General features: G+C 46.5%; 1 protein-coding gene across 1 annotated transcript in view; it reads right to left on the reverse strand.

The window, feature by feature from the left end:
- Nucleotides 1-4048: 4048 nt before the first annotated feature.
- Nucleotides 4049-24310, reverse strand: part of LOC140203604 (serine/threonine-protein phosphatase 2A 65 kDa regulatory subunit A beta isoform-like) — a 51858-nt gene continuing 31596 nt past the window's right edge. The window contains exons 13-16 of the mRNA XM_072269652.1: nucleotides 24112-24266; nucleotides 12038-12180; nucleotides 9052-9143; nucleotides 4049-4383 (exon numbers count right to left, since the gene is read on the reverse strand). Of these exons, the coding sequence (XP_072125753.1) occupies nucleotides 4049-4383; nucleotides 9052-9143; nucleotides 12038-12180; nucleotides 24112-24266 (725 nt within the window). The remainder of the gene's footprint in view (nucleotides 4384-9051; nucleotides 9144-12037; nucleotides 12181-24111; nucleotides 24267-24310) is intronic.

Consider the following 24310-nt stretch of genomic DNA (forward strand, 5'->3'; position numbering starts at 1 on the left):
GTGGCTGATGTATGTTGGGGTTGGGGTTTAACCTCAGTCGTCTGTGCCAGTTTTCCCAGCTCCTTGGATTTACTTTGGCTTATGAGGACCAGGATGATGAGGGACGTGTCACTGCTGGTTAGGATGCGAGTATGCGGGCAGTGGGCAAAATATCCCTCTAGTGTTTGTGGATCTCGTACTGGAGATGCAGTATCACTTTACCCTGCCACTTTGTTTTTAGCCCACGTTGTCATCATCTCGGTCCCCGACTGGGATCTTCCTCCTCTTTAACCTCCATTCTGGCGTTTAAGTTACAATGGAGTTATTGCCTATGGATAGTGTTTTGGATTTGGGGTTTTTTTATAGGGACTGGGTGCTGTGATCTGGGGGTTGTGCGGTAGCTAATTGAGGGGTGTGTGGGGAGGGACATGCCCGGGGGTAGAGTTAGGTAATGGGGGTTGAGGATTCATGGCGAAGGGAGGTGGGGTGGGATGGCAAATGGCATTGCGGGGGGGGGGTCCCCTGCAGTAGGGGTGAGGGCTGAAATAGGATCCTAACTGCCGGTGATATTGGGTGAATTTGGCCCCCTGATGGGGTAAGGGCTTAGGTTTATGGGGGTGTGTAGCAGGGTTGGAGTTGTTAGGTTTAGGGGTAGGGTAAAGGACAGTTATATAAACCCTTTTATGTGGTGTGGTGTGGTTTGGGTTATTTGGGGTGCTGTCCAGTTTAGTTGGGGTGCAAGGTCCATTGGAAGTTATGGTTATGGTGAATGCTAGGGTTGGGGATGTTTGTGGGGTGGCATGGTTCTGGTGATGTGGGGGGAACCTGGCTCCCGGGTGAGGAGAGGGCTAGGGTTTATGGGGGTGTGCTGAAGGGTTGGAGGTGTTAGGCTGAGGTGTATGGCTGGGTAGTGAGGTCACGGGACTTTGCGGTGGTGGGAGGATTAGGGTTAGAGCACCCAAACCGATGGTGTAGTCGGGTGAACTTGCCCCCCCCAGTGGAGAGGGGGCTCAGGTTTATGGGGGTGCGTAGGATGGGTGAAGTCATTATGTTTAGGGATACGGCCGAGGAATGTGTACGCAGCCTACCCATGGGGGTGTGGGAAGAAGAGGAACATGGGGTCCATCGTTAAGTAGGCCCCTTTGTGGGGCTGTGGGCAGGGTCCACTTGGGCGCCGTCTGGTTTAGTTGGGGTGTGAGGCCCTTTTGGATGTTACGATCAGGTTGGGGGGTAGGGTTGAGGGGAAGTCCGCTGGGCGGTGGGAGGTATAACTGGTGGTGAAGGGTGAGTTTGGCCCCCTGGCGAGAAGAGGACCTGTGTTTATGGGGATGAAGATGTTAGGTTTCAGGGCAGGGCCATGTGCTGGGGATGCATTCTACCCCATGGGGGCAAGCTGGGAGGTTGGGGCAAGTGCTGTGTCTGGATCAAACTGGTCATTACAAGTCTATTCTTCCTCATGGTTATCCCTGTAGAGTTATAATCTCTCACGTTATCCCTCTCTATTTGGGGAATTAGTTTCTGTTCTGGGGCCTAGTTTTTTGTCTCTATTTCCCAAGAAAGACGTACCTTTCCTATTTAATGGTCACCTGTCTTAATTTTGTTTCAGGGTGGGTGACTGAAGGGGCTCCTCCTCTTCCTCCCTCCCCTCATTTTCTCAATGTTTTTTTTATTATTAATTTTTTATTGCAACACCAACAAATTACATTCAATACAACCAGTTGCCAATTACATTTTGACTGTTAAACCCCGCCACCCCCCAACCTTCATCACCATCCCCCCTCCACCCCTCTCTCCCCTCCACCAATCAACTGAATAGTAGTACATACACAGACAAAGCATTCCTATTTTAACAAAAGATCTTTTAAGTTAGATATCAAATTTGTCCACATTAAGATTGTGTTTGGTCGTGCATCATTTACTCTTGCTGATGAAAGTTCCAGGTAAGAAATGTCCAAAAAGCTCCGAAGCCCGTGAGTATTTGAAATATCGTGGGGAGGTTTCCAACGCTGGACTACAATCTTCTTAGCTGCAGTCAGGCCTGCCAGCCAGATTTTGCGTGTTTTTTCCGTAAGGGAAAGGTGGGAGACATCATTTAGAAGATGTACAGCGGGGTCCATTGGTAATTGTACCCCCGTTAGTTCTGTAAGAGTACTGATAACCTTCCCCCACAAACCAAAATCCCCTGGACATTCCCATACAATATGTATAAAAGTGCCAATGGCTCCATGGGGCAAAATGAGCAATAAGAGTCAGGAACCAGTCCCATTTGATGTCTAATTCTCGGTGTTAAATATGCTCTATGACAAAAATTTCAAGTGTATATACCAATGATTTGGGTTTTTCGAAGCACCGGCAGCATTATCCCAAATCGCAACCCAGTCCAAGTCTTGTCCCAATTCAGATATGTCCCTATCCCAAGCTTTCATTCCCGATGTGGGCATATATTTCTGGGAGTTTAATTTATCATAGATATACAACACTATCTGTCCTGGAGGACTCTGTATCCAATTTAAAATGGGATGGTCCTTTAAATCTGACCCCCAGGGAACGCCGTAGGCTTTACAAGCTGATCTTACTTGAAAGTAGCAAAAAAGAGAATGTTTATCAATATTATATCGAGATACCAGTTCTTGAAAGCCAAGGATAGTACTTGCCCCATTAATATCTTGAAGAGTAGTAATACCTTTATCCACCCAAGTTCTGTTAGTGAATGGTTTCCCCCCAGATAGAAAACGATTATTGTTCCATAATGGAGATGATTTACACCATACACTTTTAAATTTTAGGAATTTTTCTGCTGCCCTAAACACTTGTAGCATATGGGTTAAAATTGGACCGTAATACAAATCACATTTTTTGGTAGACATACCTATAAGGAGAAAGTCCTTCAACCTTATTGGTGCTATTAGCTCCAGTTCTATATTTTTCCAGGACGAAACTTTATCCTCCTCCATCCAATAGCTAAGACTTTTTAATACAAATGCTCAGTGATACAATTTAAAATTTGGACATGCCAATCCCCCATTCGACTTTTTGAATTGTAGAACTGACCATTTTATATTGGGTCGTTTACCATTCCAAACATAGCATCGTAGTAAGGAGTCCAGTTTTTGCCAATATCCTGCCGGAGGTGCAAGTGGGATCATTGAGCTGATAAAATTAATGCAGGGTAAGATGTTCATTTTAATGACCGAAATACGGGCCGGGACTGATGCTGGCAGGTGTCTCCATCTATTAATATCTTCCTCTTTTTTTTAGAATTAAAGAGTAATTTGTTTCAGCCACAGCTGATATGGAAATATTAACTTTAATACCCAAGTAGAGGACCTCATTTGTAACTTTAATCTGGGGAGGAAGAGACACCTTACTTTTATCCGTATTAATCAGCATCAGGTCTGATTTTAACAAATTAACTTTGTATCCTGAAAGAAATCCAAATTGCTCCAGTGTTTTTAAAACATAGGGGAGAGTTTGTCGAACATTCGCCATATAAACTAGCGTGTCATCCGCGTAAACTGATATTGAATGCAATGTTGTACCTATTGTAATAGGGGAGATCTGAGGAGAGTTTGTGCAAGCAGTTCAATAGATATATTAAAAATTAAAGGAGACAAAGGGTCCCCTTGTCGTGTGCCCCGTCCTATGTCAAATAATTCTGAGAAACCTCCTCCCACACATACCTGGGCTGAAGGATTAGCATACAGTGTTTGAATCATATTGATAAATTTATCGCCGAACTTAAATTCTTTTAGAACTCTCAAAAGGTATGGCCATTCAAGGCGATTGAACACTTTTTCAGCATCTAGAAATAGCAGGCCACAGGCAGCTGGGATTTTATGTGTTGCACTCAGTACGTGTAAGAGCCAGCGAATATTATCAGATGCGAGACACCCCCTGATAAAGCCCATTTGATTTGGGTTGATTATTTTCCCAACTACTGTCTCAAGTCTACTGGCTAAGACTTTGGAAAATATCTTGAGGTCGGCATTTATCAAGGAGATTGGACGGTAATTGGCACACTCCAAGGGGTCCTTACCGGGCTTAGGTATAACTGTGATCAGGGCTGTGTTTAATGCCGTTCCATCTCTTCCCGAGGGGCGTGTGGACTTTGCCCAGGGTCTTCTTCCATATCTCCCAGCACCGATGATTTCAGAACTCCTTTTGCTTCCTCTGCCGAGTTAAACGACATCTTCATGCCCTTGATAGTCACTTTCAAGATCGCTGGGTATATGAGGAACGAGTCGATCCCCTTCTGTCGAAGCTTAGCGCGGATCTCCTTGTATCCCTGCCGTTCCTGCATCGTGCCGGGGCTGTAGTCGGCGAAGAACTGTAGCTGGGTGCCATCAGGGAGAGTAGGTTTGGCTTTCCTCGCACCCTCCAGGATAGCCTGCCGGTCGGTGTACCCTAGAAGCCTAAAAACCATGGTCCGCGGTCTTGAGGAGTTGTTGGAAAAGATCCTATGTGCTCTATCGATCTCCAGTGGAGTGCTGTGGGAATTCTTGAGTGCTGGAATCCAATCAGGCAGCATCTTCTGGAGGTAACCTCTTGGATTGTTGCCCTCAGCGCCTGTCGGTAAGTCGACCGGCCGCACGTTGTTTCTCCTGGATCTGTCCTCCAAGTCGTTTAACTTCTTCCATATCTTAGACACCTCCGCAAAACTTCCTCTATTTTATTGAAGACCGTTAAATGTTTTAGCGTGAATGTCCGCTTGCTCCTTTAACGACCGGAGAATGTTGCCATTCTCTGCCATACGCTTCTGTATGGGGTCGTGAGCCTTTTCCAGCAACTCCCTTAGCACGTGGGCTACCATTTCTTGCAGCGACTCCATCTCCCTTACCATTGTTTGTTTAATTAGCATAACTATTTCTTCGGATGAATCGCTAGCTTGTTGTCGCCTGCTGGTATCTTGTTTCCTGGTTGAATTTGTATCTTTTTTTGAAGCCATGTCTTTAGTTAGATCTTTCTCCAACTCAGCCTTGTATTAAGACCGTCTATGAGCCCTGAAGAACTTGAAAAAGGAGGGTTGTATGTCAGCGCTCAGTGCCGTGCCGCCATCTTGCCTTGTGCCTCACTGGAAGTCAATGTTTTTAATTATTGGGTGCAGTGTTGGCCCTCCAGTGGGTATATTTTATATTGTGGGCTTAGCTTTTTAGGCCTCGTTTAGGCTGTTTGGGGAATACGTCTGTAGTCTTTCAATCCATATCCTCTCTGCTCTTTTTAAAATAATAAGAGGAATAGATAGAGTGGATAGCCAGTGCCTCTTTCCCAGGGCGCCACTGCTCAATACAAGAGGACATGGCTTTAAGGTAAGGGGTGGGAAGTTCAAGGGGGATATTAGAGGAAGGTTCTTTACTCAGAGAGTGGTTGGTGCGTGGAATGCACTGCCTGAGTCAGTGGTGGAGGCAGATACACTAGTGAAGTTTAAGAGACTACTAGACAGGTATATGGAGGAATCTAAGGTGGGGGCTTATATGGGAGGCAGGGTTTGAGGGTCAGCATAACATTGTGGGCCGAAGGGCCTGTACTGTGCTGTACTATTCTATGTTCTATGAACTTCTTTACTCAGAAAGTGGTAGCTGTGTGGAACGAGCTTCCAGCAGAAGTGTTTGAGTCAGGTTCAATGTTGTCGTTATTGGACAGCTATATGGACAGGAAAGGAATGGAGGGTTATGGGCTGAGTGCAGGTCGGTGGGACTAGGATTGGGGAAGAGTTCGGCATGGACTAGAAGGACCCAGATGGCCTGTTTCCGTGCTGTGATTGTTATATGGTTATATGGAAGGCATCAATGTATTCTGCTATCCTGTATGACTCACTGCTGCAGTCCGACACGATGGGCCTGCCGGGTGGTATTTCTCCAGGAACAGTCCATGAGTCTGGGTTCCTGTGTATTTTGGGGAGGATATAGAACTTTCTTGCTCGTGGCTGTATCCCTGTCAGGTACTCCACCTGCTTCTTCCTGAGGTATCTAGTCCTTTCTAGTTCTCGCAGAATGGTCCTAATTTCTGTGTGTTTGCCAGTATTTGGGTTCCTTTAGTTTAGTGTAGTGTTCGGTGTTGTTTAATTCTCTGTGTGCCTCAAATAGATATTGCTGTTTGTCCATGATAACTATGCTGCTCCCTTTATCTGCTGGTTTGATAACAATATCCATATTTTCCTTCAGCTCTTTCAGGGCTGTTCTCTCCTTCCTAGTTAAATCGGGCTTATCCTGTACTTCTCTCTCCCTCTCCATTATCTCATCCAGTGCGAGGGCGAGGGTGAGGGTGAGGGTTAGGGTATGCGGGCAGTGGGCAAAATATCCCTCTAGTGTTTGTGGATCTCATACTGGAGATGCAGTATCTCTTCACCCTGCCACTTTGAAAACGGAACACATGACATGCTTTTTACGTGTTTCTGCTCCACAAAAGTCGCAAGGAGGTAAATCCTGCACCTCTCTGGTGTGCAACACGAAGCAGCGTTTACCTTAATCCACTTTATTAGGGAAAGCAGTCAAAACAACAAATTAGGAGAAAGACGTCCACCGGTAACAGGGTAAATGTGCCTAACACAATCTCTAAAATCATTCAAAAAGCTAACAGACATTAAATTACGTGATTTGCAATATTGAAATGGCATCCCAAATGTGACTAGACCACTGGAATGATACAATATTGTGTAATTCTGGTCGGGAAGAGAAGCTTAGCTATTGAAAAATCTACTTTAACTAATACGTACAGAAGCAATGGCTGCCTAACCAAACCATCAGGTAATCACAGCATCCACTGGTACTGCTGTTCAAGTCACTGGAATAATGAGGTCGGCATTGAAAGTCATTTCAATAACTGTCTAACGGGCACTCTTTCTTTTAATGTTAAAAATGATTAAAATGGAAATTAAGGTAGGTCAAAACTTATAGCATATCATTCAGCAACCTGGGGACAATGCAGTGCAGACACATGAGGCCCCACCTTTGGACCCATCAATGTGGAACCCACCCCTTCACCAGGCCCCATCAAATGCGAAACCCTCTCCTACATCAGGGTCAGGACCCATTAATGTGGACCACTTCCCCAAGCCAAGGCCCATCCAACGTGGGCCCCTCACTGGGCCCCTCCTCTGCCACCCCATCCGAGAACACTTTCAGATTGGACAACATCTTCAGTTTTAATTCGAGCATTTGCCACTGGATGCTGGGAATACAAGCGAAGGTGTTTTGGGAAAGGAGGAGGAGGCATACTGGATACAAGTGACTGTCGACAGAGCAGCAAAGCTAATAACCTCACATCCTTGTTAACAGTTAAACCCATCGGATACACAATGCCACTGGGTACACTACAGTCAATGAAAATAAATAGGGGGAGTAGACAGCTTGATATCTCAAGCTAAATTGAGACAGCAGAAAGACTGCAGAACTAGAATCTACAAGGCAGCTAAAATCCAGTGACACTACGTATGAGACGTTTACATTTCCAGGGGTAATTCTTTAAAGAGTGTTGTGTGTGTGGCCTGGCTGCACAACAATGCTATTAATAAAAATGCTGGAGACAGGAGCGAAGTTTCATGGTTCTTTACTAGTAGAAAATGATGCAGAACACACACATACGTATCAATGTGCGCCTAATAGCGCATGCAACGATGTGTTACTACAACATAAAGTAGTCCCCATATTATACAGTAGGCTGACCCGGCTGATGCTGTAGTGGCGTCACCCCGAGTTTGAATCCAGCCGGCTCCCATGCACGCTTTCCATCCATGCTGGGTTACGAGCTGGTGATCTCTTTGGAAACTCACCCGGCAGAAGGCAATGGCAAACCACTGCTGTAACTTGCCTCGTACGCGGTTCCCCACTCCGTCAGAGAGGCGTGGAGGGAAATCGTCCGGCAACTGGAGAAACTCCGGATGTGACGTAACTTTCCTTTTCCCTATACGGTACAAAGAGAGAGTGAAGAAGGTTTTCAAAGATGTCAGCGGCAGATCTCGTTGCAAGTCTGGAGGGCCGTTTCTTCACTCCTTTCTACGATAAGGCAAGCACTAGATAAGAAGGAAAACATGCAGATTAGATATTAAAAGGAGACAAAATGGGAACGTTTCTGAAGATAATCAGAACACGCATCTATCTGTAAGCTATGATGACAACTTGTGGGAATTCTAGCGATGGAGTATGTCATTTCTAAAATATTGCAAGTGAATTCATACAATTGCCAACTCTTAATTCCTGTTGCTTCAAGACCTATTCGGGGAGATGGGACTCGTCAGCTCATCTAGGAGAAGGAAAATTCTGATCTCAAACCTCTGCTGCCTTGCGGCTGTACCCACTCACAGGGAAGGCTTCGGGAGTAAACCCGGAGCTGGAGTCGCTAAGGCAGTCCTACGCTGAATGACAACTCCTGTGATGCTCCTGGTACCAAACTCAATCTGCCGTTCCTTTGGGTGCATGCAGACGGGGAGCTTGCTACATGGGGCAACAGCTTGCTCTCCATATCGTACTGCTACCTCCCTGAAATGAGTTTTTGCAGGGTGGGATGTCTGGCACTAGATTTTAACACCCGTTCCTAAACCCTAAAAATCACCTAATATAAACACAGAACTCTTTACTGAGGATTGTACTCAAAACTCTGGATTGGTTCTTAAAATATTCAGCTTACAGAAACAGGGAGGCAAGTAAGAGACAGAACTGAGAACTTCATGCTTGGCTCTATAACAAGGTTTATAATTCTGAACAATTAGTAAATCCCTTTAACTGGAAACAGTTCCAAATATCACAGCATTGTTCCAGCAGCTCGAATAACCCTCTTGCTGGTTCAGAGTTTTGAATCCATAATTTGTGTTTTATCCCCTTTAATGAACGTGCTGAGGACTGCATGTTTTTCCCCGACCCTCACTCGTTACACGTGCAGATTACAAAACACACATCTTTAGCTTAAAGAGCCTTTTCTACCATCAGTGCCCCCACAGCAGGAACCCAGCAGACACCCATCTTGTCTTGTGCTCATCTTCAGAGACCCAGTGACAGACTCTGGGACAATGCAGGCCACAACTGCTCGAAGGGAGAATGCTTATGCTCGTACCGAGCTGGGTCCAAAGCCACAACTTACCAGTCATGGCTTCCTGCGCAAAGTACTTTACGTCCATATCTTGGTCCTGACCCAATTTCTCCAGTATTGGTTTGAACTTGTTCTGTAAAGTGCTGTGATTTAAAAGCAATTTTTAGTACCTGTGACCTTCAAAAGAAGACAGCAGCACATTCACTTAAATCTAAAGCGATACTGGATATTACCCAGATTAAAATCTCCTCTTTCTGCCTCTCACGCAGGCTCCCACTACCACAACTGATCGTTTACTGGCCAGATAAGGGTCAGAGCTCAACTAGCAGACTATGGTCACAAACTGCAGCTGAGCTCATTTGGGTTAGTGGATGCAAAAGGAGAATAATTCGGATGCCGCATTTTTATGCCGTTGAAGAGAGGGGGCACTGAATGCATAAACTTCCTTTTAATGCAATCCGTCTGTTATTGCTTTCCACACAAATTCCAATCAAATCACAAACGCACAATTTCACAAAAATCGTTCACCGGACGGGTTGGCGGAGATACGTTGCTACCAAAGGAGGTGCAGGGTGCTCCTTCCCTCCGCAGACCTGCAGCTCACCCTTGGGCAAGGTGCAACACCTGCTTAAGCCCCCCCACCTGATCAGGGTCACGCGATGCCGTGGGAGCAGATGGTGGACAGTCATGTGTGCAGCCGGTGCAGATCACAAGTCCTGGTTGTGCGACCACTGATGCCGGGCAGACAATCTCTGAAGAGCACTGATAATGGCTGGGGGGTGGGGGGGGGGGGTCACCTCATCTTGTAAAAACACACACGGCCCAGAAGGCGTCAATGGCACAAACCAGTTCTGCAGGATAATTTGCCAAGAACAACCGTGGCCATGGAGAGACCACGATCGCCCACGTCACATGCTGATGAAGATGGTGGTGGCGTTAACTGAAATCTCACTGTGCGGTTTTCACTTCTAACCAGGATTTATCCATCAGTGGTTGAAGGAGAGAGGGAAAATGTATTAAAGAAGATTGGAGGAGCAAACTTTTCATGCAGGAGTTGGTAGCTGAGCTGCCAAAGGAGGTGGTGGTGGTGCAGGCCGGAACAAAAACCTGGACAGTCACTTGATAAACCTCTGGTTAGGTCACATTTGGAGTACTGAATTCAGCTCTGGTCTCCCCTCTAAAGGGCGTGGAAACTTTGAAGAAGGTACAGAAGATGTTTACAGGACGTTGCCTGTGATAAACCTCTGGTTAGGTCACATTTGGAGTACTGAATTCAGCTCTGGCCAGCTCTTTAAAGGGTGTGGAGACTTTGGAGAAGGTATAGAAGATGTTTACAGGACGTTGCCTGTGATAAATCTCTGCTTACGTCACATTTGGAGTACTGAATTCAGCTCTGGCCTCCCCTTTAAAGGGTGTGGATACTTTGGAGAAGGTACAGAAGATGTTTACAGGACGTTGCCTGTGATAAATCTCTGGTTAGGTCACATTTGGAGTACTGAATTCAGCTCTGGCCTCCCCTTTAAAGGATCTGAAAAAGGTACAGAAGACATGCTGGCTGGTACTGCAGATGTTACCGGAGAGGTTGCTTTCTCCAGGGTGATGGAGTCTGAGGGAAGGACGAGTTGACAGAAGTTTACAAAATTCTGAGGCAAAGGCAAACGGCTCACAGTTGAGATGTAAAAGCCAGAAGAGAACAGCTCAAAGATGTGCTGAGGATTTGAGTACCTGGAACACACCGACGGGTCTGGTGGAAGTGGATGCAGGTATGAAACAAGAACAAGTGTTTACGATCCAATGAAGGGTCACGGTCTGAAACAGCGACTGGTTATTCATTTCCATGGACGCTGCCTGATCTGCTGAGTTCCTCCAGCGTTTTGTGTGAGCATTGACGTATTTAAGACACTGTTAGACAGGCAAATGAACGTGCGGAGAATGGAGGATATCGGCCACGTGCGGGCAAAAGGACACGGTTCAATTAGGCGCTGCTTTATTTGTAAAGTCTGCAGGTGTTGGAAACCCAGAGCAACACACGCAAAATGCTGGAGGACCTCAGCAGGTCAGGTAGCACCTATGGAAATGAATAAACAGGTGACGTTTCGGGCCCAGACCCTTTGTCCGGACTGAAAAGGAAGAATTAGTTTGGTACAACATTGTGGGCCAACGGGCCTGTTCTACAGGTTCAGTGAGCAAGACAGAGGGATGTGGAGTTAGTGTGGCTGAGTGGGTTTACAATAGCAAGGAGTGATTGTCAGTATAGATGCAATGGACAAGAGGTCATGCTTCTATACAGTACAACTGACTGTATCCAGAACCCAAAGGAATATTGCGCATTGCTTGGGAAAGCTGTAGTAAAATGAGGCCCTTGGAATACAAAGGCAGTGGAGAGACCTTAAACAGGTAATTTGGAGGGTAGAAACGGGCTACTAAATGTTCTTGGTGAGGATGTCCTTTCTTTAAAAAAAAGGGGAGAAGGCAGACGAGTGGGGTTGAGGGGAATAATAAATCAGCCATGATAGAATGGCCGTGCAGTATCGATGGGCCGAACGGCCTGGTTCTGCTCCTGTGTCTTATGGCCTTAACCTCTGGATAGAGAAGAAGATCGTTTAAGGGTACCAAAGGATCAAGGTCAAGCAGGAAAGTGAGGCAAACACCACAGGGGAGGGGGAGGCCCGAGGGTTAAGTTTATGCCCCTCCCCCATGCAGTACATGGAATGAGCTGCCAGAGGAACTGGTTGAGGCAGGCACATTAACAACTTCAATAAGCACAGGTACGCGGGCAGGAAAGGTTTAGAGCGAGGGTGCACAACTATTTTGGTGCCATGGATCATTACGCTAGGGGTCCATGAACCCCAGGTTGAGAACCTGGGACGATGGGACCGGCAGAGACGGTGGTCTTGGCCGGATTGGACCTGTGGGTACAAAAGACGGTGCGACTCCATCACTAAATGCCACCACAGTGGCGTCTCAATTTCCATTCCAAACTGGAGGTGAAACATTCTCCACAGGCCGGGTTATAAGCCCCAACTCAAATACTTACCTGGCATCTAAAACCGGTCCTATTTTCTGCAATGATTTAGCCACGTTGAAGCGAATGTTTGCCACCTGATCGCCTGCCATCTGGAGAACCGTCGGCAGCATGTGCTTTGCTGTGATTTCTTGGCCACAGGCTTCAGACAACACCTAAAAAAAAACAGCAGAAAATGCAAACGTTCATTCACAGCCCCGAACTTCACGAAGCAAGACTGAAGAAAAGATCATCGATCTGATTTGTGCGACGCTCAGAATGTATTTTGCCCCATGATAAAAAGGCATAGTCCACACTGGCACCAATGATCACCCGCAAGGAGAGAGATGAGGTCCTGCAACGGAGATTTACAGATCAATAGACAAGTTGTAAAGAAAAAGTGCTGGTATATTGTAATCGCTGGACTACCCCTTCTGCCATGTACGAGCGAGTTTAGAAACAGGAAGGCAGGACGGCTGAAATGTACAAAGTGTGGGTGCAGAGCAGACAGCATCACTGGGATCTCTTCCATGACAAGGTGACCCGAGCCAAGAGAGAACCAGGATTATAAGACGCAAGAGCGGAATTCGGCTACCGAGTCATATATGATGGCAGAATATAGCATTAGTGGTCAGACTCCTGGCACTGTGGAGGATCAGAGGAATCTTGTGGTCAGGGTCCATAGGACACTCAAAGCTGCTATGCGGTTGACCCTGCGGTTAAGGAGGCATACGGTGCATTGGCCTTCATCAATCATGGGATTGAGTTTAAGACCCGAGAGGTAATGTTACAGCTATGTAGGGCCCTGGTCAGACCCCACTTGGAGTACTGTGCTCAATTCTAGTTGCCTCACTACAGGAATGACTTGGAAGCCGTAGAAAGGGTGCAGAGGAGATTTACAAGGATGTTGCCTGGATTGGGGAGCATGCTTTATGAGAATAGGTTGAGTGAACTCGGCCTTTTCTCTTTGCAGCGAACGAGGATGAGAGGTGACCTGATAGAGGTGAACAAGATAATGAGAGGCATTGATTGTGTGGATAGTCAGAGGCTTTTTCCCAGGGCTGAAATGGCTAGAACGAGAGGGCATAGTTTTAAGGTGCTTGGGAGTGGGTACAGAGGAGATGTCAGTGGTTAATGAGGTGGAGGATAAATGCGTGGCTGAGGGATTGGAGCAGGGGGCAGGGATTCAGATTTCTACATCATTGGGACCTCTCTTGGGCCAGGTGTGCCCTGTACAAAAAGGACGGGTTGCACTTCAATCTGAGGGGGACCAATATCCTGGCAGGGAGGTTTGCTAAGGCTGCTGGGGAGAGTTTAAACTAGAATGGTTGGGGGCTGGGAACCGAACTGAAGAGACTAGGGAAGAGGGGGTTGGCTCACAAACAGAGAAAGCTTGTAGACAGTGCGAGAGGGAGGATAGGCAGGTGATAGAGAAAGGATGCTCTCAGACCGAATGTTTGAGATACGTCTATTTTAACGCAAGGAGTGTTGTGAACAAAGCGGATGAGCTTAGAGCGTGGATCAGTACTTGGAGATATGATGTGGTGGCCATTAGAGACTAGGATGGCTCAGGGACAGGAATGGTTACTTCAACTGCTGGGTTTTAGATGTTTCAACAAGGACAGGGAGGGAGGCAAAAGAGGTGGGGGCGTGGCACTGTTGATCAGAGATAGTGTCACAGCTGCAGGAAAGGTGGACGCCATGGAGGGATTGTCTACGGAGTCTCTGTGGGTGGAGGTTAGGAACAGAAAGGGGTCAATAACTTTACTGGGTGTTTTTCATAGGCCGCCCAATAGTAACAGGGATATCGAGGAGCAGATAGGGAAACAGATCCTGGAAAGGTGTAATAATAACAGAGTTGTCATGATGGGAGGCTTTAATTTCCCAAATATCGATTGGTGGATCCCAAGAGCAAGGAGTTTAAGATGGGGTGGAATTTGTTAGGTGTGTTCAGGAAGGTTTCTTGACACAATATGTAGATAAGCCTATAAGAGAAGACGCTGTACTTGATCTGGTATTCAGAAATGAACCTGGTCAGGTGTCAGGTCTCTCAGTGGGAGAGCATTTTGGAGATAGTGATCATAATTCTATCTCCTTTACCACAGCACAAGGCTAATAGGAAGGAGCTTAAGAAGGAAATTAGGAGAGCCAGAAGAGGCCATGAGAAGGCCTTGGCAGGCAGGGTTAAGGAAAATCCCAAGGCATTCTACAAGTATGTGAAGAGCAAGAGGATAAGACGTGAAAGAATAGGACCTATCAAGTGTGACAGTGGGAAAGTATGTATGAAACCAGAGGAAATAGCAGAGGTACTTAATGAATACTTCCGTATTCACTATAGAAAAGGATCTTAGTGATTGTTGTGATGACTTGCAGCAGATTGAAAAGCTTGAGCATGTAGATATTAAGAAAGAGGATGTGCTGGAGCTTTTGGAAAGCATCAAGTTGGATAAATCGCTAGGACTGGATGAGATGTACCCCAGGCTACCGTGGGAGGCGAGGGAGGAGATTGTTGAGCCTCTGGTGATGATCTTTGAATCATCAATGGGGATGGGAGAGGTTCTAGAGGATTGGAGGGTTGCCGATATTGTTCCTTTATTCAAGAAAGGGAGTAGAGATAGCCCTGGAAGTTATAGACCAAAGAGTCCTACCTCAGTAAGTTGATGGAGAAGATCCTGAGAGGCAGGATTTATGAACATTTGGAGAGGTATAACATGATTAGGAATAGTCAGTATGGCTTTGTCAAGGGCAGGTCGTGCTTTACAAGCCTGATTTAATTTTTTGAGGATGTGACTAAACACAATGATGAAGGAAGAGCAGTAGACATAGTGTATATGGATTTCAGCAAGGCATTTAATAAGGTACCCCATGCAAGGCTTATTCAGAAAGTAAGGAGGCATGGAATCCAAGGGGACATTGTTTTGTGGATCAGAACTGGCTTGCCACAGAAGGCAAAGAGTGGTTGTAGGCAGGTCATATTCTGCATGGAGGTCGGCCTCAGTTATGTTCTGGGACCCTTACTCTTCGTGATTTTTATAAATGACCTGGATGAGGAAGTGGAAGTGGAGGGATGGCTTAGTAAGTTTGCTGAGACACAAAGGTTGGAGGTGTTGTGGGTAGTGTAGAGGGCTGTCAGAGGTTAGAGCGGGACATTGATAGAATGCAAAACTGGACTGAGAAGTGGCAGACGGAATTCAACCCAGATAAGTGTGAAGTGGTTCATTTTGGTAGGTCAAATATGATGGCAGAATATAGTATTAAAGGTAAAACTCTTGGCAGTGTGGAAGATTAGAGGGATCTTGGGGTCCGAGTCCATAGGACGCTCAAAGCTGCTGCGCAGGTTGACTCTGTGGTTAAGAAGGCATACGCTGTATTGGCCTTCATCAACCATGGAACTGAATTTAGAAGCCGAGAGGTAATGTTGCAGCTATATAGGACCCTGGTCAGACCCCACTTGTAGTACTGTGGTCGCCTCACTACAAGAAGAATGTGGAAGCCATAGACAGGGTGCAGAGGAGATTTACAAGGATGTTGCCTGGATTGGGGAGCATGACTTATGAGAATGGGTTGAGTGAACTCGGCCTTTTCTCCTTGGAACGATGGAGGATGAGAGGTTACCTGATACAGGTGTGTAAGATGATGAGAGGCATTGATCATGTGGATAGTCAGAGCCTTTTTCCCAGGTCTGAAATGGTTGCCACAAGAGGACACAGGTTTAAAGTGCTGGGGAGTAGGTACAGAGGAAATGTCAGGTGTATGTTTTTTACTCAGAGAGTGGTGAGTGTGTGGAATGGGCTACCGGCATCGGTGGTGGAGCCAGATATAATAGAGTCTTTTAAGAGACTTTTGGATAGGTACATGGAGCTTAGCAAAATAGGTGGCTACAGGTAAGCCGAGTAATTTCTAAGGTAGGGACATGTTCGGCACAACCTTGTGGGCTGAAGGGCCTGTATTGTGCTGTGGTTTTCTATGTTTCAATGCAAGTTTTTTTTATGCAGAGAGTGGTGAGTGTGTGGGATGGGCTGCCAGAGGCGGCGGTGGAGGCGGAAACGATCGGGTCTTTGAAGAGACACCTGAATGGATACATGGAGCTTAGAAAAATAGAGGGCTATAGGTAAGCGGAGTAATTTCTAAGGTAAGGACATGTTCGGCACAGCTTTGTGGGCCGAAGGGCCTGTATTGTGCTGTAGGTTTTCTTTGTTTCTATGAGTCTCCTCTGCCATTCCATCATGGCTGATTTATTTTTCCTCCCAACCCCATTCTTCTGCCTCCTCCCATATCTTTTCACGCCCTTAACAAATCAAGAATCTATCAACCTCCACTTTAGATATACTCAATGACTTGGCCTCCAAAGCCGTCTGTGACAATGAATTCCACCGATTCAGTACCCTCTGGCTAAAGAAATTCCTCCTCACTTCTGCTGTAAAGGGACGTCCTTCTATTCTGAGGCTGTGCCCTCTGGCCCCAGACTCTTGCGCTATTGGAAACCGCCTCTGTGCGTCCCTTTTATCCATACCTTTGCTCGAGCACTTTGGGAGGGTTTAAGCTGGTGAGGCAGCAGGGGTGCGACACAGAATACTAGTGTAGCAGGTGTTGAGTCAGAATTCCATGTCAAACTAACTAAACAGGCAGGTCCGGTAAGCAGAGCAGGCAGAAATAAGTGGGAAAGCACGAGAGGGCTGGGAGGTTTAACCACATGTTTCCGAACATAGAAATTCAGAGCACATTACAAGCCCTTCGGCCCACAATGTTGTGCCGACCAGGTAACCTACTCTAGAAACTGCTTAGAATTTCCCTAGCGCAGCAGTCCCCAACCACCGTGCTGCGGACCAGTACCAAGCCACAAAGCATGTGCTACCGGGCCGCGAGGAAACGACATGATTTGGCGATAGGAGTCGCTGCACCTTTCCTCATTCCCTCTCACCCACTGTTCAGCTTGAACACACGCGAGGTCATTACTCGCACATCATCCATGTCAGCATGGGAATAAGATCAGCTCCTCGAGCTTGCAAATGACGGCGGGCTGAAAAGTATGTTTGACATAACATCTCTGGCGACATTCTGGATCAAAGTCAAGGCTAAATATCCTGAGATAGCCATGAAAACACTGAAAACGGTGCTTCCATTTCCAACATATCTCTGCAATGAATGCAACGAAAACTAAATTGCGGAAAAGACTGGACATAAGGAACCCCCTTCGAGTATCGCTGACTCCCATCAGCCCGTGATAGGACCGTCTTGTTGCAGGGAAACAAGCCCAGGGCTCCCACTGAATCAGCGATATTGGTGTGTTGCAATGATTTTATATGCTCATGCGGGGAAAATACGTGCTGTGTGTTTAATATCCAAATGTTACTTAAAATGTTATGATGCTATTGATTTATAAGTGACTTGTAGAACCATACAACAATTACAGCACGGAAACAGGCCATCTCGGCCCTTCTAGTCCGTGCCGAACTCCACTCTCACCTAGTCCCACCGACCTGCACTCAGCCCATAACCCTCCATTCCTTTCCTGTCCATATACCTATCCAGTTTTTCTTTAAATATTTTCTTTTTCTTCCTTCTTGTCATAGGAAGCATGGAGAATATCTAGAGGGGACACAGGGGAGACTTGCCAGGAGGCTGCCTGCATTAGAGAGCGTGTCTTATGAGGAAAGGTTGAGTGAGTTGGGGCTTTTTCTGTTTGGGGTGAAGGAGGATGAGAAGTGTGGATAGAGTGGACAGCCAGAGACTTTTTCCCAAGGCAGAAATGGCCAATACCAGAGGCATAATTTTGAGATGATTGGAGGAAGGTACAGAGGTAAGATTTTTGTTTCACACACACAGAGTGGGTGGGTGTGTGGAATGCCCCGCCAGGCGTGATGGTAGAGGCAGATGCATTAGGGGCATTTGACAAATTCTTAGATAGGCACACAGATGATAGAAAAATGGAGGGCTATGTAGGAGGGAACGGTTAGATTGATCTCAGAGTAGGTTAAAAGATCAGCACAGCACTTTAACACAGTGCTTTAACGTTCTATGTTCTAGGTACAATTGCTCTGCCTAGTTTGCCAACTAACCAATTCACCATCATTAGCACTAACACTGCAAGACAAAGCTCACATTTTTATGTCATCTTCTAACCTTCTAGCCACATCCAAATCATTTGCAGGAGAGTTCCAGCACAGATTCCTGTGGTACGCCACGGGGTAATCACAAAAGCTGATCAGCAAATCAACTTTGAACCCAATTTGTGAAGTTACTTCGGATCCCTCGGTCTCTTGCTCATTTGGGGATTTTGTCAAAATATTTACCGAAGTCCCTGTAGACAACACCAACTGCATGAGAACACCCGTAACTCCAAGAAACTCAAACTGGCCGACAGAATCACCACTTGCACGCTGACCATTTCTGATGAAGCTCTGCCCAAGTGCAGCTGAATCCCGTCCCTCGAGACTTTTTACAACACCCTTTCTACCACTGATGTTAGATTCACAGCTCTGTAGTTACCAGTTGCTGCCTTCGTCGAAGAACGGCACCGTACTGCTGGGATCCAGTTACCTGGCACCTGTTCTGTGACAATTTAGGATTTTAAACAACCAGGATCCTTGAACACACACAAAATGCTGGAGGAACTCTGCAGGCCAGGCAGCATCGGTGGAAAAGAGTACAGTCGACATTTCCAGCCGAGACCTTTCGGCAGGAGTGGAGAAAAAAGATGAGTAGATTTAAAAGTTGTGGGGGGGGGGGTGGAACGTGAGTGGAGAAAGAAATACAAGGTGCTGGGTGAAACCAGGAGGGGGGAGGGATGAATTAAAGAGCTGAGCAGATATCACAGAGTGAGAGAAGGTTTCACTGACTCCCGTCGAAGGGAAGCAGAGATCACGGAGGGGGAGCAATGAGAGAGGGTTTCACTAAACTCTCAAAGAGACCTTGGGAGCTCAGCTCTTCCTTCCCATAACAGCCAAGGATACATTTCATCAGGCCTTGGAAACATATCCATATCCAACCCCACTAAAGACTCCTAATAACTCGGTTTCTTGCCCTGCTCGAGTTTTCCAGCCACATCCTTCTCTCACTCTGTTTCTCACGAAGTTTTCCTGGATCCCCCCTCCTTTGGGCCATTCCCTTTGAAATCGTTCGTGCTGATATCAGAGAAGTTGAGGTTCTGTACTGCTATAACCTGATAACTCGCACAACTGTGCTTTGCCTTTCTCCTTCGTATCCAGGACATCTTTGAGGAGCGATGCCTCAAAAAGGCGGCATCCATGGTGAAGGACCCCTGCCACCCAGGACATGCCCTCTTCTCACTGCTACCCTCAGGAAGGAGGCACAGAAGTCTGAAGGCACACACTCAGCGATTCCAGAACAGTCTCTTCCCCTCTGCCATTTCTGAATGGACACTGAACCCATGCTCTACTTCACTACTTTTTATTTCTGTTTCCACACTATTATTTTATATATTTACTGTAATTCAGTTTTCTCTGTTATCGTGTGTTGCACTGTACTGATGCCACAAAGACAGCAAATTTCACGACATTATGCCGGTGACGTTAAACCTGATTCTGATTTCCTTGCTCCTGTACCTCATGCTGAATACTGGGAGAGCTGTCACATGTGACCACTCCTAGGGACTACCTGTACACTGTTACTTGAAGCTCTTTTTGCATATTCCTCCAAGGAATGTGTGGGCATCACAGGTTGAAGTGGTATTTAATTCCTTTGTGGTGGGCTGCAGCCCTTGAGGTGTGGGTGCACCCACAATGCAGTTAGGGTGGGTGATCCAGGATTCTGACCCAGTCAGAGTCAATGCCCTGGTTCAGATTTTTACTGCTATGCTGTAGGCATTTCATTTTAGCAGTTCTGTAAGAGCAATCTGTTCTGCTTTCAGCCTGTTTGGGTCTGAGCTCAGGAATAAGGTGTCATCCAATCAGGATGGTAGAATTGGGAGAAGGTGCTAGAGATTACTGGGCAGAGAGGTCTTTGTTTGGCCGGAGCTGGGAGAAGACAGGAGAAAAGATGGTGGACGATGAGGGTGCTTTCTGCAGATGAATGGCTTCAAGGAGGAAGGACCAATAATCCTGTGGGAAAGCCTCTTTGTTCAAGATGGATTTCCAGTTACCTTCGGAAGGTGTTGTGTGCTTTCACGCAGGCCGAGGGAGGGTCCAGTGCGCGATATACAGAGAGGTTCAAGATTTGAACTCCACTGTGCACTTGTGACTTTTTAAGTAGAATGGGCCCTTCTTGTTTTTTCTCTCTTTCTTTCCTTTAATAACTGTTTGCTTAAGTTAACATTCTTAAATATACTCCTGAATAATTCTATGCAGTGAACAATCTGCTATTTTTTGCTGACAGGCGATTGCCAGGGGCAGTAAATCACACAGCATTCACACAAACCGGGGTTTGGGTAGGCGAGACATCCCAACCTCACGGATTTTGCGGGACCAAAGTCACATACACCTTAGATGTACGAAGCCTGAAGTTTCTCCCCGCGGAGTCCGGTGGCTGTTTGCGAGGGGCTAAAAGGCTGCATTTCCAGAGACGCCCAGTGAAAAGATGGTTTCAGAAGTAATGGCAATATATTTCCAAGTCCGGTTGGTGTGCAGCTTGCAGGTAATATTCCAATGTTTTGCTGTTCTTGGCTGTTTACATCAAGTTCAAGTTTAATTGTCATTCATGAATACCCATGAATACATCCAAACGAAACAGTGTTCTTTCAGGGTCAAGGTACAAAACACAGTACCAACAGTCATACACAGCACGTGGCACATATAGCAGTAAAATATAGTCACACAACAAATATAGTCCAAGTCCCTGAGTCCATGAATGTTGCAGCAGTCTGTAGTTGAACACATACATCCTGCCTTCTGCCAAGCAAACACTTTGGGGGAGAGGGACAGCACCAATGTTAGCTTAAACGCTGCGCTACACCACCTCCAGTGCCAGCTCTTGATGCCTCTCTCCTGGGTGGCTGCAAACAGGCGGCCCCATGGCTTGAGGCCACATCCGCTCACCCTGCAGGGGTGTCAGTCACCGCTGCTGCCAGCCCCTGTAGTCCGCAATAAATCAGAAGACCAGACTTGCAGCATTACACATTAACAATGCTCAACAGGGTTTTGCAATCACAAGAAAAGAGACTAAGACAATTGCTCGCTGCCAGTCTGCACGCCAACCACATTGCTGACTCTCTGACACAGGGAGCAGAACGATCTGCCCCAAGTCCAGCTTCTTCAGTTTCTACGCCGTTGGGGTAGGCCGCAGCACTCTTTAAGTGCTTAACTTCCAGCAGGGTCTTGAGATTGTAAAGAAATAAACAAAAGATAGTAACACGTTTGGCTGGCCCTGTAGAACCCGCCGCGCCCCAGCACACTGCCATCTTACCGGAAGTTCACCAGTAGAGGCTTGTGGATTAGTAAGGTGTGTCCCAGAATGTCCTCCTCCTCGATATTTCAGTAATAAATCAATATTACGGTGCCACACCCACCACACCATTCACTGAGTGAATCGTTCAGCCATTCAACCCTCTCTATGACTGTAACAATATCACCCTCCTGTGAGCTCATTTGCTTTACTAGTAATGTTGCTTACACCAAAATAAATATAATCTTGCATTTCTTATCAGACTGAGGTTTGCTCTCCTTACTGGGCTTGCTTTGTTTCCCTTTGATATTTAACTCCACTGCCACCTCAACTGTAAATGTGGCCTGTGGCCCATCCCTATGAGTTTGAATCCCAGCGAGCACTCCCGCAGGCTGTTAGCCCTGTTTTGGTCCAGCCCGCGCAGGCATATCTTTCTGAGGTGTTCCTGCTGATCCAGAGGTCTAAATTTCAAAGTACATTGCTACCAAAGTATGAACTCCATATACAAGCAGGAGATTCGTCTTCTTGCAGGCAGCCATAAAGCAAAGAAACACAAGAGAATCCATGGAAAAAGAAAGAATCCTACACAGCAAAGACCGTCAGACACGCAATGTGCCCAAAAAGAACAAATCGGGCAAACAAGAATCAAAAAATAGTAAACCAGTAAGAAACAGAACATGAACCGCAGGGTCGCCGAAATTAGGCCCACAGGCAGGGAGCCAGTTCAGATCAGTAGATGGCTGCAGGCCACAGCAAGGGAGTCAGTTCTGTGCTGAGAGAAGTGAAACCAGTCCAGGGGCCCAATGGTTGCAGTCCACAGCCAAGGAGCCAGTTCAGCATTTTATCTGAGCCAGGGTGTCAATGGTCGCAGGGCACAGCCAGCAAGTCAATTCAGTGCGGAGACAAGTGCTGACAGTGACAGTCGGTTCACTGCTGAGGTGTGTAAAGCCTCACAGAGAAGTTAGTCTTTCCCCCTGCGACTCTTTAAACTTTTTAACCTGGCTCGTTGTTGAAATCGACTGAACACCACTTCATTTTCCCCTCTCAGGCCACTCTCATCCAACCTGAAGTCCACTCCCAGCAATGGCCGCGGCCGCTGCACCTGCATTCTTGAGAGTCCAGCTTGCCAAATCCTTGAGGATACCGCAAAAACGCCAGGTCGTGCAGACCTCTCGACACCCTCCAGAACCTATCAAGCTCCACTTTAAATACACCCAATTACTTGGCCTCCCATCGCCGCCTGTGGCGATGAATTCTGTAGACTCACCACGCTTCGGCTAAAGAAATTCTTCATCTCCGTTCTAAAGGGATATCCCTCTGTTCCAAAGGCTGTGCCCTCCAGTCCGAGACTCACCCACTTTAGAAACATCCATTTTATCTGGGCATTTCAACTGAATCTCTCCATCACCTTGTCCAAACTCCAGCAAAGCCCAGGCCCATCAAATAAATCCAGGGAAAGAAGTTAATTCCGCAACTGGAATGACTGTGGGGGCCTTTAAGTACACTTGTAAATTGAAACTAGTTGCGTCAAAAAACTTACAATTCCCTCAGCCAGATAATGTATAATGTCCATTTCAAGGTACTCAGATCTCTAAGCAAAAGACAGAGCCATAGTCCACTACAGCACGGAAACAGAGCCTTGTGAAATAAAACTTGAAAGCTGTAAGCCATCTGGTGGGTCAACAGGTCATTAAATCAGTTGTCCTTCAGCTAACACCATCAGTCCATTTCCACAGGGACGGTTAGGAACTCTGCTCCACGAAATCATAAAAAGTCTCACCCTCAACTCAATTTTTACTCCAGACACCTTGCAGATTAAACACAAAACACCACTGCACCTCAGCAAATAACGCAAGCACAGAAGCTCGTATCAAGCAGATGTCAATATTGGAAGGAGCAGCTTTGGCAAAGTGTTAATTGATTTTTTGCAGAATCTAAACATTCACAAAGAATATATTAAAAGAACATTTTAAACAAATCCATATTATTTTTGTTAAATTCTTTATTCTTTAGTGTCTGTTCTAACTGTACGTTTTATTCATGAAATATTTTAGCAGCTTGTGAAGTGTAATGGAAGTATTGTCAAAGTTATACTCACGTTATGCAGAACAGAGTGGTCATTCTGCAATGGTAGTCGGAGTCACTAGCCATGGGCAAATACATTGTCAAAGCTATACTCACGTTAATGCAGAAGAGGGTGGTCATTCTGTGAAGGTAGTTGGACTCACTGGCCTTGGGCAAGTACATTGTCAAAGCTATACTCACGTTAATGCAGAACAGGGTGGTCATTCTGTGATGGTAGTTGGGGTCACTGGCCATGGGCAAGTACATTGTCAAAGCTATACTCACGTTAATGCAGAACAGGGTGGTCATTCTGTGATGGTAGTTGGGGTCACTGGCCATGGGCAAGTACATTTTCAAAGCTATACTCACGTTAATGCAGAACAGGGTGGTTATTCTGTGATGGTAGTTGGGGTCACTGGCCATTGCAAGTACATTGTCAAAGCTATACTCACGTTAATGCAGAAGAGGGTGGTCATTCTGTGAAGGTAGTTGGGGTCACTGGCCATGGGCAAGTACATTGTCAAAGCTATACTCACGTTAATGCAGAACAGGGTGGTCATTCTGTGATGGTAGTTGGGGTCACTGGCCATGGGCAAGTACATTGTCAAAGCTATATTCACGTTAATGCAGAACAGGGTGGTCATTCTGTGAAGGTAGTTGGGGTCACTGGCCATGGGCAAGTACATTGTCAAAGCTATACTCACGTTAATGCAGAAGAGGGTGGTCATTCTGTGATGGTAGTTGGGGTCACTGGCCATGGCAAGTACTTTCGGCACAATGGTGGATTCTGCCCAGTCTTTGCCAAACTTCTCCACCAACTTGGTCAAGTTGTTGGTCGCGGCCTCGCGAATGGCGTGCACTGCAAGACAGCATTGACAGGTCAAGAAATGATCTGATCGCTGT

The sequence above is a fragment of the Mobula birostris genome, chromosome 10, assembly GCF_030028105.1.
Source record: "Mobula birostris isolate sMobBir1 chromosome 10, sMobBir1.hap1, whole genome shotgun sequence".
In the NCBI taxonomy this organism is placed as follows: Eukaryota; Metazoa; Chordata; class Chondrichthyes; order Myliobatiformes; family Myliobatidae; genus Mobula; species Mobula birostris.